The sequence below is a fragment of the Auxenochlorella protothecoides genome (assembly GCF_000733215.1).
Source record: "Auxenochlorella protothecoides strain 0710 unplaced genomic scaffold scaffold91, whole genome shotgun sequence".
NCBI lineage: Eukaryota > Viridiplantae > Chlorophyta > Trebouxiophyceae > Chlorellales > Chlorellaceae > Auxenochlorella > Auxenochlorella protothecoides.
The window spans coordinates 58568-70905 of NW_011934350.1; the positions used below are offsets into that span (position 1 = coordinate 58568).

At 67.8% G+C, this 12338-nt stretch overlaps 6 protein-coding genes across 6 annotated transcripts in view; 3 read left to right on the forward strand and 3 right to left on the reverse strand.

The window, feature by feature from the left end:
• Nucleotides 1-2944, reverse strand: part of F751_6606 (Ubiquitin carboxyl-terminal hydrolase 12) — a gene marked incomplete at both ends in the record, with an annotated part of 9765 nt that extends 6821 nt beyond the window's left edge. The window contains 7 exons of the mRNA XM_011402307.1: nucleotides 22-537; nucleotides 808-1056; nucleotides 1151-1261; nucleotides 1430-1782; nucleotides 1901-2164; nucleotides 2408-2548; nucleotides 2746-2944. Of these exons, the coding sequence (XP_011400609.1) occupies nucleotides 22-537; nucleotides 808-1056; nucleotides 1151-1261; nucleotides 1430-1782; nucleotides 1901-2164; nucleotides 2408-2548; nucleotides 2746-2944 (1833 nt within the window). The remainder of the gene's footprint in view (nucleotides 1-21; nucleotides 538-807; nucleotides 1057-1150; nucleotides 1262-1429; nucleotides 1783-1900; nucleotides 2165-2407; nucleotides 2549-2745) is intronic.
• Nucleotides 2945-3475: 531 nt separating this feature from the next.
• Nucleotides 3476-5716, reverse strand: F751_6607 (Leucine-rich repeat-containing protein 40; the record flags this gene model as incomplete). Its single annotated transcript, XM_011402308.1, has 4 exons — nucleotides 3476-3909; nucleotides 4019-4475; nucleotides 4604-5298; nucleotides 5479-5716. The coding sequence occupies 4 exons, from the start codon at nucleotides 5714-5716 to the stop codon at nucleotides 3476-3478; spliced, it is 1824 nt and encodes a 607-aa protein (XP_011400610.1).
• Nucleotides 5717-6521: 805 nt separating this feature from the next.
• Nucleotides 6522-7666, forward strand: F751_6608 (Ribosomal RNA small subunit methyltransferase NEP1; the record flags this gene model as incomplete). The annotated part of the gene is made up of 3 exons (XM_011402309.1): nucleotides 6522-6734; nucleotides 6962-7063; nucleotides 7292-7666. 3 exons carry the CDS (start codon nucleotides 6522-6524, stop codon nucleotides 7664-7666), a joined length of 690 nt encoding a protein of 229 aa, XP_011400611.1.
• A 356-nt stretch (nucleotides 7667-8022) lies between these two features.
• Nucleotides 8023-11473, reverse strand: F751_6609 (hypothetical protein; the record flags this gene model as incomplete). Its single annotated transcript, XM_011402310.1, has 6 exons — nucleotides 8023-8870; nucleotides 9330-9584; nucleotides 9757-9912; nucleotides 10131-10266; nucleotides 10443-10778; nucleotides 11012-11473. 6 exons carry the CDS (start codon nucleotides 11471-11473, stop codon nucleotides 8023-8025), a joined length of 2193 nt encoding a protein of 730 aa, XP_011400612.1.
• A 243-nt stretch (nucleotides 11474-11716) lies between these two features.
• Nucleotides 11717-11929, forward strand: F751_6610 (hypothetical protein; the record flags this gene model as incomplete). The annotated part of the gene is made up of 1 exon (XM_011402311.1): nucleotides 11717-11929. The coding sequence occupies one exon, from the start codon at nucleotides 11717-11719 to the stop codon at nucleotides 11927-11929; it is 213 nt and encodes a 70-aa protein (XP_011400613.1).
• A 2-nt stretch (nucleotides 11930-11931) lies between these two features.
• The window catches only part of F751_6611 (Ribose-phosphate pyrophosphokinase 1), a gene marked incomplete at both ends in the record, with an annotated part of 2769 nt that continues 2362 nt past the window's right edge, over nucleotides 11932-12338 (forward strand). The window contains 2 exons of the mRNA XM_011402312.1: nucleotides 11932-12022; nucleotides 12106-12119. Of these exons, the coding sequence (XP_011400614.1) occupies nucleotides 11932-12022; nucleotides 12106-12119 (105 nt within the window). The remainder of the gene's footprint in view (nucleotides 12023-12105; nucleotides 12120-12338) is intronic.

Consider the following 12338-nt stretch of genomic DNA (forward strand, 5'->3'; position numbering starts at 1 on the left):
GGCGCCGAGGCCGCCGGCCACGGGCCCTGCCAGGCCGTGGCGCAGGCCCGGCGAGGCGCCCGAGTCGCGGAAGTCGGGCCAGGGCACCACCTCCAGCACCTCGCAGGAGACCACCAGGGCATCACGGTGCGCGGGGCCCGCCGTGGCGTCCAGCAGCGAGCCCAGGCGCGGGAACTGGAGCACGCCGTTGTTCCAGGAGCGGGTGCACAGGCTGGCCTCGCGCCACTCGGTCGCCTCCGGCGCGCGCTGGTTGACAACCGACAGGCGGTACCGCACCCAGTGGTTGGCGGGGGGGTCGGGGGGCGCGGCGCCGCCGCCGCCGCCGCCACCGGGCGCGGAGAAGGGCGAGGGCGCGGCCAGGTCGCCCTCCAGGTAGATGCACAGGGACTCCAGCGAGTCGTACAGCCCGATGCGCAGCTGGATGGGCCCCACGGGGAAGAAGCGGGAGAAGATCTTGCGCGTCTCCAGGATGTCCTTGAACGCCGCCAGGTTGTCCACGCGCCACGTCATCAGCGTCTTCACCGGGCACGCGCCGTCCTCGCCCGTCAGGGGGGGCGCAGCTGCGCGCAGCGCCGCGGGCGGCCACGCCTGCCCCGCGGCCGTCGCCGTCGCGGCGGCGTCGGGGCCGGGGGTGGCCGCGGCTGGGCCGGCAGGGGGCGCGGCGTCGGGGGCGTGCTCGCTCTCGCCGCCCTCGTCACTCTCACCCTCCCCCGCCTTCCCGTCACCCACCGCCCCCTTCCCGGGCCCCGCGCCACCGCCCGCCCCCGGCAGCCGTGGGGGCGCGCGGTCGGCGGGCCCCAGGAGCACGCTGCGCACGTCGCAGGCCTCCTTGAGCACCACGGCGTCAGCGGTGAACACCACGGCGTCGTTGACCAGGAACCCCGCGTCGGCGTCGAACAGGGTGGTGAGCGACACGAAGTCGCGCCAGCCCCAGTCCTTGGCGGTGCAGGAGTAGCGGTTCTGCGACTCCTTGGCCACAGATCGGTCCTCCGCGCGCTGGTTCACCACCGCCAGGCGGTGGCTCACAAAGCTGGTCCAGTCCAGGGAGGCGGGGGGCTGGGTCCCAGACCTCCAGGAACAGGGACAGGCAGGTTGGGGGCTGGGCCTGGCCACGCGGGTACACGATCAGGCGGCAGTCGCGCCCGCCCACCGTGAAGCGCCGCGACTTGATGCACAGGCCCTGGATCTTGCGCCGCTTCAGCACGTCCTTCAGGCGCGTGAAGTTGTCGATGCGCCAGGTGAAGCGCGCCGCGTAGTCCGACTCGCGCGCCGCCAGCTTGCGCGGCGCGGCCAGGCCGCCGCCGCCCGCCCCGCGCAGCGACCCGGGGTTGCCGCCGGCGCGGCCGGGGCCGCCGCCGCCTGGCACGCCGCCGCCCCAGCCGCCGCGCGGCTCCAGCGTGCGCGTCAGGCTCGTGGTCTCGCGGATGACCTGGAACGACGCCGCGAACACCGCGGTGTCGCCCACCAGGTAGGGCGGTGCCGCAAAGTCGGCCAGGGCCATGAAGTCGTTCCAGCCCAGGCTGGTGTTCTCCCCGCCACGCACATCGGCGGCCAGGCGACCGTAGGAGTCGCGCTGGACGCTGCGCAGCGGTGGCGAGCCCGCGTCGGCGCCCGCGCCCGCGCTCGCGCCCGGCTGCGCGTTCACCGACAGGCGGAAGAGGCACCAGGTGGAGCGCTCAGGCTGCAGCTTCACCTCGCCGTCCTTGGACTCCAGGCACAGGCTGAGCCACTCGCCGTCGCCCAGGGCCGAGACGTACACCGACAGCCGCAGCATGATGTCACCTGATGGGGGAAGAGCGCCGCGTGGGTGGGTGGGGGGTAGTGAGGGGGGGTCCGGGGTATGCAGGGTGCATGACCACACCGCCTCACTCGCGCTCCTCCCACAACCCAAACCCCGCACCGGCGGTGAAGGCGGGGCTCATGATCTTCTGCGTCTTCAGCAGGGGCTGGAAGGCGGTAAAGTTCTGCACCGTCCACAGGAACTTGCCGGCCATGCAGGGGTCCGACGCGCCGGGAACGCGCCCGCTGAGGTCCGGGTCGCGCGAGAAGGAGGTGGACTCTGCCAGGATGGTGATGTCCAGCGACAGCTCCACCGACTCCGGCAGCGACCCGGCCGCCCCGCCGGGCTCCGTCAGCGCGGCGTGCGGCGCAAAGTCACACCAGCCTGCGGTCAGGGGCGGGGAGACAATTTTGGGTGGGGGGTGGGTGCTACTGGCTCTTCAGAAAGGGGGGGATCCTGAGTGACAGACCCACCTCGAGGCCGCTACTGATATGGAAGTGCTGCAAAGAGCTGTACTTCCACTGCATCCAACACCGCAACGGGCTTTCCATTCAATGTCACCAGCCACCAGGCCCTTCGCAGTACCATGGGATTTCTTTCGGGCGGAGAAGCGGTGCCACGAATCACGTGACAGCACCTCCCTCCCCTTCTGGGCCTCGGTGCCGATGCTGAGGCGGTAGCTGGCAAACACGTCCCACTTGCTGCTGTTCCCAGGGTCGCTCAGCTGGAGGTAGACGGAGACGTAGCCGGGCAGGGCCTGGCTGTCCCCTGCTTGGCATGAATGAGAGGGCAGCGGATGATGACGGCAAGGATGTGGGGTCTTGAGGGGGACACTTGAGAAGGTTGCACACAGAGACTATGCTCCAGGGCATGGCCTGCAAACCTGGCATCCAAGGAGCAAGCTGGTCTGCCCTAGCCCCCTGCCCCTGCGTCACCCCACCCTTCCCCACACCCCAGCCCAGCACCTGAGGGGTAGATGAGCACACGCCCATCGTGCTCCCGGCCATCGGAGCCAGCCACCGTGAAGTATGGCGACCAGAGCTGCTTGGATGTGTTGAAGCCGGTCAGAGTCCAGCGGCACCGCACGCTGTGGGTGACGCCATCAGCCCCGCTGGAGGCCAGCTCCGCGGTAGACTCCGGCCGCGAGGAAGCGGTTTCTGCCATGCCGAATGACAACGTTCCTATGCCCCGACAGTCGCGCACGTGGCGAGGCAGGCGTCTGGGCTGACTGCGGGCATCCTAGAGCGGAGTGGGGCGAGAGGGACCAGTGGCGGGACGCGATTGAGTTTCGATGTGAGCACTCACATATGAGTGGTCTGGGATGGGGGCCGAGGCCTCAAAGCCGGGCTGGTAGGCGCAATCCTCGCTCATGCTGCGCACCCTCATTACGTAAGGCTATCATGGCATCCATCACAGGGGCCTCGAGGTCTACACAACACCACCCTTTCTCATGCTGGGCCGCAGGTTGAGCATTCACTGCCAGAGGAGCTAGGGCAGCTGCGCGTGCCACGCATGCATGGTGCACTCGGTCGGCCAGGACATGCCCTGGCCGGAGCAGCTAAGGGTTCAGGCTGGCATCAGGGAGCCGGCGATGATCACCTCGAGCTCCCCACTCCTCGCCAGCTCCGCACTCAGCCTGTGGCTGTTCACCGGGTGAACATGCACCACCACCGACCCGGACTCCAGGCCTTGCACCTAGGGTGTGGTCAGGCATGTGACGGTGGTGGAGTATGGGGTGGGGCGGGGGGCGGCTCCCGGCCCTGCACGAGCCGTCCTCCCACGGGGCCCAGGTCCACATCGTCCCGCCTCCACCCACCCAGCCAGACGCCCCACCTGCTCCTGGTCGTGCTCCCAGGTTCCCACGTGCACGTCCACGACGCCCCTGCACGCTGCCACACTTTCCTCGACGCGGCGCTGCAGCGCGGCGCGCCAGGGCGCGGGGCCGGCGGGGCGGATGGCCGAGCGCGCCAGGTCCACCTGGGGGCAGAAGGCCACCACCTTGGTGGCCTGTCCGGCAAAGAGGAGGGCCGCCGTGCCGCCCATGCTGTCGCCCAGCAGGACCACTCGGTGGTAGCACGAGGCCGCCTGTCGCAGGGGGCCCGCGTACTCCTCGATGCCCGCGTCCCCGCCTGGCATGACGGTGACGGTGTGGATGGGCGGCGGCTCGGCCTGCACCCCAGCATGCACACAGCTCATCGCGTGACTCAGGGCGTGCGGGCTGCGCCACCGTCCCCCCACCTGTTCCCATCCCGAAGAGCTCACCATGGTACCAGGCGCGGGCGGCGTCCACGACGAAGAGCACGTCAAACGGGGCCACCTCCGGCCGGGCGGCTACTTTCTTCAGCGCACCCGCCCAGTTGGGAACGCCGGGGGCGCTGCCAAAGGCGACGAGCAGGGTTTCGGCGGCGGCGAGCGGCGCACCCTGGGTGGCAGAGGGTCGCGCGGCCGCCGGGATCCCGGCCAGACCAGCCCAGCGCACGAGCTTGAACAGGCCCGGGCCGGGGGCGAGAATCTCAGAGCGCTGGACGTTTGCTGGTATTGGGACGGCGCCCACGCTTGCTGCCGCATGCTGCAGCTGCGACTCGTCAAGACCCACCGTCACGTCCTGGCTCATACTGGCGCCAGCAATCAGGGACGCCAGGGTCCCCGCGTCCAGAGGGTTGCCCTCCAGCCACAGGCGCCGCAGGGAGGTGCCCTGAGGGTTGCACGATGTGTGGAGTCAGTGCTGACCATTGGCGGCGGCTCCGGCATTGGATGAGTGGCAGAAGACATCCCATCCCCGGCCACGTCTGGACCCCAGCCCCCGCTGGACCCACACCCCACACAGAACACAGGATGAGCAAGGCACCCGCCGTCAGCCATCGTCGTCATCGATTCCTCGTCATCCTCGTAGTACACCTGCTGCAGGGCCTCGGCAGGCAGCGTCGCCAGCCGGTTCCCGTACAAGCTCAGCGTGCGGAGGCGCGGCAACGCCAAGAGGCTCCCAGGCACGCGCGCCAGGCCGCAGTCGGCCGCGGAGGCGTGTGTCAGCGCCGTCAGGCTGCCCAGCTCCTCCGGCAACGCGCCAAGGCCCGGGTTGCCCTGGAGCCAGAGCTCGCGCAGCGCGCCCAGCGCCCCCAGCGTCTCCGGCACCGCCTCCAGCCGGTTGCCCAGCAGGCTCAGCGTCTGCAGACCACGCAGGCCGCCGATGGACCCCGGCAGCGCCGTCAGCGCATTGCCCGCCAGATTGAGCTCGCGCAGGGCGTGCAGGTCGCCGACCGACCACGGCAGCATGCGCAGCGCATTCCCCGCCAGGGACAGCAGCTCCAGGGCCTCCAGCGCGCCCAGGTCCTCTGGCAGCGTCTCCAGCGCGTTGCCATGCAGCCAGAGGCCGCGTAGGTCCTGCAGGGTCGTCAATGCCGTGGGCAGGCGGCGCAACTCATTTCCCGCCAGCTGCAGCTTGGTCAGGCAGGGAAGGGAGGCGATGCCTTCGGGCAGCTCCTCGATGCCATTCCCCGCCAGGGACAGCTCCTCCAGATCTGGAGGAAGTTGCGGCGTTGATGTGTTTGTAGTATCCATAATAAACAACAGCCGGTAAGAGGCGAGGCGGGGTATTCCGTCCGGAGACAACTGCAGCACAGTCCAAACTGTCACATGGTAACTGACGCTGGTGACAACATGATGAGTACACCCCCCGGTTCAGCCTGTTAGGAACCCACCTGTGATGTCAAAGACCTCAGGGGGAACATGCCGCAGTCCGCAACCAGACAGGTCCAGCTTTCCGGTGGATGCCGCCACTCCCAGCTTCAGAGCCAGCTGCTTAGGAGTGATGGGCTCCCAGGCCACCTGCCCCGGCGCCGCAGCGCCCACGCCGTTGCAGCGCTGGTGCAGGTTTGGAGGGTCTCTGCGGCGCTGAGGACCAAGGATATTTGGGGAGGCAGCGTTGCCTCGCTGCATGGTGTGTTTCAGGCGCCGCGCAAGCCTGCCCGGCTGCTGGCTGCTGGCAAGTTGGCACCTCATCATCAATGCCTCCCGCCCACTACTTGCGAGCAGTCTTCTTGGCAGCCTTCAACATTTCTGCCGCATTCTTGGACTCCCACAGGGGCGCGCGCCAGGTTCCATCTGCGGGGTCGTGCGCTGGGTGGCTGAGCATGCCCCAATCAAGGTCGGCAGCAGCAGCAGCGTCCCTCCTGGGACGGCCTAAACGCCCAAACATGTCAAGCAGTACCAAAGATCCCCCAGGACATGAAAGTCCGACCCTTACCAGGGCTCTTCTTCATGTTTTTGTCTGGAGGCGGAAGGGCACTCTGCTTCACCGATGCGTCATCCTTGCCACCCCCCTTCACGACCTCGACAGCCTGGTGGACCAAGGCGAGTGCGATGCTCGCCCCAGCGATTGCAGCCAACGCGCCCCACATATATTCAGTGCTCGAGACTTTGGTTTTGATCGCTGATTCGAAGGCTGTGCTTCATGTTACATCCTTGTGTTGGCTTGTGATCCATCGACGTGGCGCTGCGAGCGCGCATCCATGTGATACTCAGGGAGCACTGCATTACCCTTTCAGCGCGAAGCAGGAACATTTGGGCGAGAAATACACTGGCAACGTGAAGATACTCTTGAAAACACAAGCAGCAGCTCAGGGAAGCTGGCTCTGCCGGCCAATCACCAGCGCATGCGCCTATAGTGTCGCCACCTCTCTCTGCTTCACTCTTCCACACGCGGCGAGAACTAGGTGCTTGAACAAGGTTTGAACCAGTACATATGGCCCCCGGCATTGTGCCTCCAAGGGAGGAGGACGAGGCTGCCGCAGAGACCTCAAGCCAGCAGTCGGTCACCTTTGTGCTGGAAGGAGCCACCCTCGAGACTGCCAAAGTGGGCAAGGGCTACGAGCTGCTGAACTGTGACGACCACACATCCTTCCTTAAACGACACGGGAGGGACCCCGCGCAATATCGACCCGACATCGCCCATCAGGTGGGCTCAGTGAGGATTGCTGGCATGGCACTCTATTGGCCCGGCTCGTGGATTTACAGAGTGGGTGAAGCGTGCGGTATGGTGGACTGCGCATACCCTTTGAGGCACATGGTTCTGTAGCCATGACCTCCACCCCGTGAGTCCCATCCCCGCTCTGGCGCCGGAGTGCATGGTAGACATCTGCCCTCACAGCCGCCAACCCTCGAGCCTCCAATCCCACCCTGCAGGCGTTGCTCATGATATTGGACTCCCCGCTGAACAAGGCAGGCAAGGTCAAGGAGATTTATGTGCACACTGCCAAGAACGTGCTCATCCAAGTCAACCCCAAGGTAGTGATTGGGAGGGGGGGGGGGGGGAGGATGCATGTTGCGAATTCTCACAAAGATGGACAGCGTCCGGTTGGATTTCTCTGCATATGGTACCTTTGCCCACCAGCCTAGACCCCAAGTGCACATGCAGTGGTCACAAGGTGGTGTCCCTCACTCAATTTCCCGCCCCGAGGCATGACCCGACTGATCAGCCAATGCCCTTAACCCAATTCCCACCGCTCGCACCAGGTGCGGCTGCCACGCACCTACAAACGCTTTGCCGGCCTTTTCGTGCAGCTGCTGCAGAAGCTGAGCATTCGGGCAACCAACGGCCCCGACAAGCTGCTCCGCGTGGTCAAGGGCCCGGTGCCGCCCCACCTCCCCGTGGACGCGCTGCGCATCGGCTTCTCCCACTCCTCCGAGTCGCTGGCGCCTGTCGCGACCACGGTGGCACGCTTTCCCCCTGGCAAGCCCTTGGTGTTCGTGCTGGGGGCCTTCTCGCACGGCAAGATCGACGACGGGTACGTCGACGAGTACCTGTCCATCTCCCAGTTCCCCCTGTCGGCTGCCTACGCCATTGCGCGGCTCACAAATGCCCTGGAGGCGGCCTGGGACCTGGTATGAGATGTGTGATTCTGAGAGGAAGGGCGCTTTGTCAAACTCATCGTTATACAGAGCACCATGCAGTCAGCAGCCAAGTGGCAAGGGTCGGATGCAGCGTCACGCGATGAAGGTCAGGGGTGTCACATCAGTGAGTGGGAGCACGGCGTCGTGCCGCCGCAGGCACGCACATGGCTGAGGCATGTAGCAGGGGGGCCGTATGTGGTCTGTTGGCGGATGAATGTCCAGCAGAGGGACAGAGGACTGAGGGCACACGCGGATCACAGGCCGGGCTCGGCATATACTTACTCGCAGCCCGCAGGCCAAGGGGCGCGCATTCACCCCTCCCCCCCTTCCCTTCCACCATCGCCTCCCCCCCCCTACGCAAACTTGGCGTCGCGGAGCCAGAGGGGGTCCGCCATGCGAGCGCAGTGCACGGTGCGGCGCATGAGCTCCGTGGCGGCCTCCGTGGCCGCGCGGTTCAGGCCGCCGGCGAACTGGTGCACGCGGAAGACGGCCTCCACGCCCTCCACCAGCGGCTCCAGCGCCTGCGCCGCGGTGCAGGACGCGCGGCGCTGCACCGCACGCTCCGCGTCAACCGCGGCGGCCGCCAGCGCGCGCGCCGCCGCCTGCGCGGCCCAGCGCACCCCCTCCAGCGCGGCGGCGTCCCAGGGCAGGCCCGCGCGCGCCAGGCGCTGACGCAGCGCGTCGTGAGCGTAGGCGCAGCGCCCAGCCAGCGCCGCGGCGTCCTCCACGGCGGCAGTCAGGCGGCGGCCCTCGGCCGCCAGGTCGGGCGAGGCGGGTAGGCTCCAGGCGGCCAGCGCAGCCGCGGAAGCGGCCAGCTCCGCCGCCAGCCGCGCCGCGGCCGCCGCCGCCGACCAGCGCTCGCGCGGCCAGCTCAGCGCGCCGCCCTGCGCGGCGGCCGACCCCGCGCGGCCCAGCGCCGCCGCGGGCACGCCGGCGGCGAGCTCGACGTCGGCTACCAGGGCGCAGACCTCCGCCAGCGAGGCCGGTCGCGCGTCCGCGATGCGCCGGGCCAGGGTCTCCAGCATCGGCAATGGGAGGTCGGCGGGGCCCTCGTCCGGTGAGACTCCAGACTCGCCACCGACGCGCGCACTCACGTCGCCGTACTCGTCCTCCTTCACGCTGTCTCCAGCCAGGCCGCGCGTCTCCCGGGGTGCAGCGACCGCCGCCCGGCCGCCGTGCCGGACGGTCGGGTATGCCCCGCCTGCCGTGGGCGAGGGGACGTGGCCGGCCGCCGCCCGCCCGCCGCCGCCGCGCGGGCTGGGCAGGGGCACGCCCCTCCCCGCCAGCGCCGCCGAGCGCTGCAGATCGTGGCGCAGGGCTACGAGGGGGGGCAGGCGGACGATGGCGTCGCGCGGGCTGGGGCGCAGGCCGTCTCGCGGCGTGTGGTGCGTGGGCGTGGGCAGCGGGGAGGGCGAGCGCAGGGCCCGGCCGGCCCGTGCGCCCTTGTCCGGCGAGGAGCGCCCTCCTCCTGGCGTCGGAGGGGTTGGCGCGAGGGGCGGCTCCTCGTCCTGGGCTCGGGATGCGGTGGCCCGGCGGGTGGGGGGCCCACTCCCGGCATGGTCTGCACTGTGTGATGGTGGTGCGACACCTGGTGCTGGATCGTCTGCGGGGGGGATGGCTGGCGATGAACTGCTGGCTGATGAAGCGAGTGATGCCGCACTGACGTCGGGCGCAAGAACTGGTGCAGGCTCGCTGGCTGGCGCAGCGTGCAGTGCCAGATCGCTGGGCAGCCCAGCATCTGGGTCGCTGGCGGGAGCAGAGACAGGGGCTGCCACGGTAGCAGGCTCCGGCACTGCTGCCGGCAGCTCCTCCTCTTCCCTCGAGGGCGGGAGGTTCAGAGAGGGGACGGCAGGGCGGTGCGAGGGGCCTTCCTCCTCGAGCAGGACGGGAGCGCTGGGCATGGCCTCGATGGAGCCTGTGTGCCAGGGGTAAAGGTGGACAAGATGGATGACATTGGCAGGCGGTTGCCGGTGAAGACAAACACTGGGCGCTGCAGGCTTCGCTTCGAAAACCTCTCCACCGTCGAGTTGCTCCTCCGAAGATTTGTGGATATGCAGTCTCAAAACCTCAATATCCTGGTGTCCCACCTGCGTCGTTGCTGTCCTCGTTGGACTCGATTCGCTGCTCCCTCAGAGCCTGGCTCGTCCCTGCCTCCTCCTCCTCCTCGGCCATGACAAAGCGTGGGAGCGGCGGCATCCTGCGGCAGTCCTCGATGAGCTGCTGTACAATGTCCCTCAGGTCACCTCCGTGTCCAGAAGCCTGGGCGACAAAGAGAATAGCGTTGCTGTGATAGCCGAGTCCCAAAGAGAATCGTGTAGAGGCTACACATGCACGACAGCCCCATGAGGATGCATCGCCATCCAACCATGGACCCCACTCACTCCAAGCGTTTGCCACCCAGCTGGCCCACCGGGTGAGCCCCCAACCCTCACACGCGGCACCCTGGCCTGGCACCCCCGACCTGCCTGGCTGCCATCTCGCTCCCCGTTGCCCCAGGCCCCAAGTGGGTGGTTGGCGTCCAGGCCCTGCTGACTCAGCGCCTCAAACAGGTGCGCGATGATGTAGTCCCGCTGGAGCTCCGCCTCACTCGCCGCCGGCTGGACATGAGGAGATGAGGGGATGCAGGACAGCGTCAGTCTGGTAGCCCTTGCAAGACGCGACACCCTGCAGACATGATGTCACGCCCACCCACACTCACGCACACCCCCCCCGTCCCCTTTGCGGCACCATCCCGCGATTCCAGCCCCCCCCCCTCCCAAACCCAGACAAGCACCTGCGCCTCCTGGATGTACACGTGCAGGGTGGCCAGCCCCGCCACGGCCTCCTGGATGGGTGCCACCCTGTGCTGCAGCTCCGCCAGCCGCCCCTCCACCGCCGCGTACTGCTCCGAGAGCCACAGCGCGCGGGGCAGGGCCTCCTCGTCCCCAGCGCCCCCCAGGGCAGCCAGCTGGCCGTCGACTTCGGCGCGGGAGGCCGCCACCTCCCGCAGCGCGGCCTCCACGTCCCCGCACGACCCGCGCAGGTCGCGCACCCAGCAGGAGACGTCGCGCAGGAGGTCGTCGTAGGTGGCCGAAGAAAGGGAGGCGGCCATGGCCATGGCCACGGCGTTCTGCATCCAGTGTTGGCGGAATTGGAAAGGAAGGTTCAGATGGAACTACCTTGAGATCTGCTGTATTCAGGACTTTGTCTGCTAATGTACCAGCTCGGCACCCTTTGCCGGTCAAGTCTCACTCCTCGCCAGCACCCCTGATCCCCCGTTGCACGTCGGAACGACACAGCCTGCACATACTCTGGCTGCCCTCCCCTTCTGGCTTCCTCCAACAGATCCCACCACCCGCCGACCTGGAAGCTGCGTGCCGTGTCATCGGCCTCGGCAGACCGCGCCTCCGCGAGCTTGACCGATTCGGCCAGTGCCATGGCCAGCCCCTCATCCTGATCGCTTGCCACGCCATGCAGCGCCGGTGCCTCTGTCGCTGCGACGGGCGCTGGCGTGGGCGGGCCGCCGCTGGAGGCTGGAGGGACCAACCCCCGTGCCGATCTGTGGAGGCTCTCCGACCTTGCCAGCTCCAGGGCCAGGGCCGCGTCCATGGCCTCCTGCTCGGCACGCTGCGCACGCTGCGCGCCTCGCCCCGTCCAGTCCGGCAGGGACCAGGCCGCGGCGTCGATGAGCGTCTGCTCGGGGGTGCGCTGCGGGCGGGCGTCTGGCGCGCCGGGGCTGGAGGGCTGGCGGGTCATCTGGGTCCCCCGCCTGGGCGTGCCTGCGCCGGGCCGGGAGCCCTTGAACAGGCCGTCAAAAACCCCCATGCCTCCAAGGGGCTGGATCTGAGATATGGTGATGGATCAGGCTGTCAATGGATCTCGTGATCCAGCCTCCACATGCATCTCCAAGGAAAGGGAGCAGGAGGACAGGGTGGGAACGGGGGTCTCAGTTGCAGTTGTAGCTACCGTGGGAATATGCCGCGAGACATGCATGGAGTGGGAGATCTTTGCATGTTCTTCGAAAATTGACGCTTCCGTTCAAGCGTGTCTCAGCCTTAGTGCAGCAGAATGCCCCGCCCCAAGGTCGAAGATCTCACGCGTCAGGGTTTTTCCATCGCCCCCTCTTCCGGTACGTGGGGCATGGCGGGAACAAGCTCGATTGCCGCCAGGAGAAGGGGAAGGCGCTTTATGTCCGTAACCCACCTGTCGATACACTCCCAATTCCCCCCTCCACACGGCCGTGGCCGAGGGCATGCCTCTGTATTAGCCAGCACCATCTAGCCATGTCTCTAGCGGGCTGCAGCTGCATGAAGGCCGGCCCCGCCCCCGGTTTTGGGGTGTGCACCCCGGCCTCCCGGCGCGGCGCTGCTGCACGTGCGTGGTGCTCGGTGGGGTTGGTGGGGATGCGCATTCGTGCTGCACTCTCCAACCAGCCACGTATCCATTCAATTCCACAGGATTCGGCGAGCCGGTGCGGCAACGAAGACCCTTCCGTCCACAGGCACGTTGGTCCCCCGGCCGGACAATGGCCGAGGCGCCAGCCGGACCGATTCGGTGCATGCAGATACTTGGAGCATGCATTTCTCAGTTTCTATCCTCCCTGGCACCCAACCCCGTCCCCACCTCGCTCCACAGGGCGCCACCGATGCCTCCCGTGCTGCGGCCACCCCCAATGGGCTGAGCACCCTTT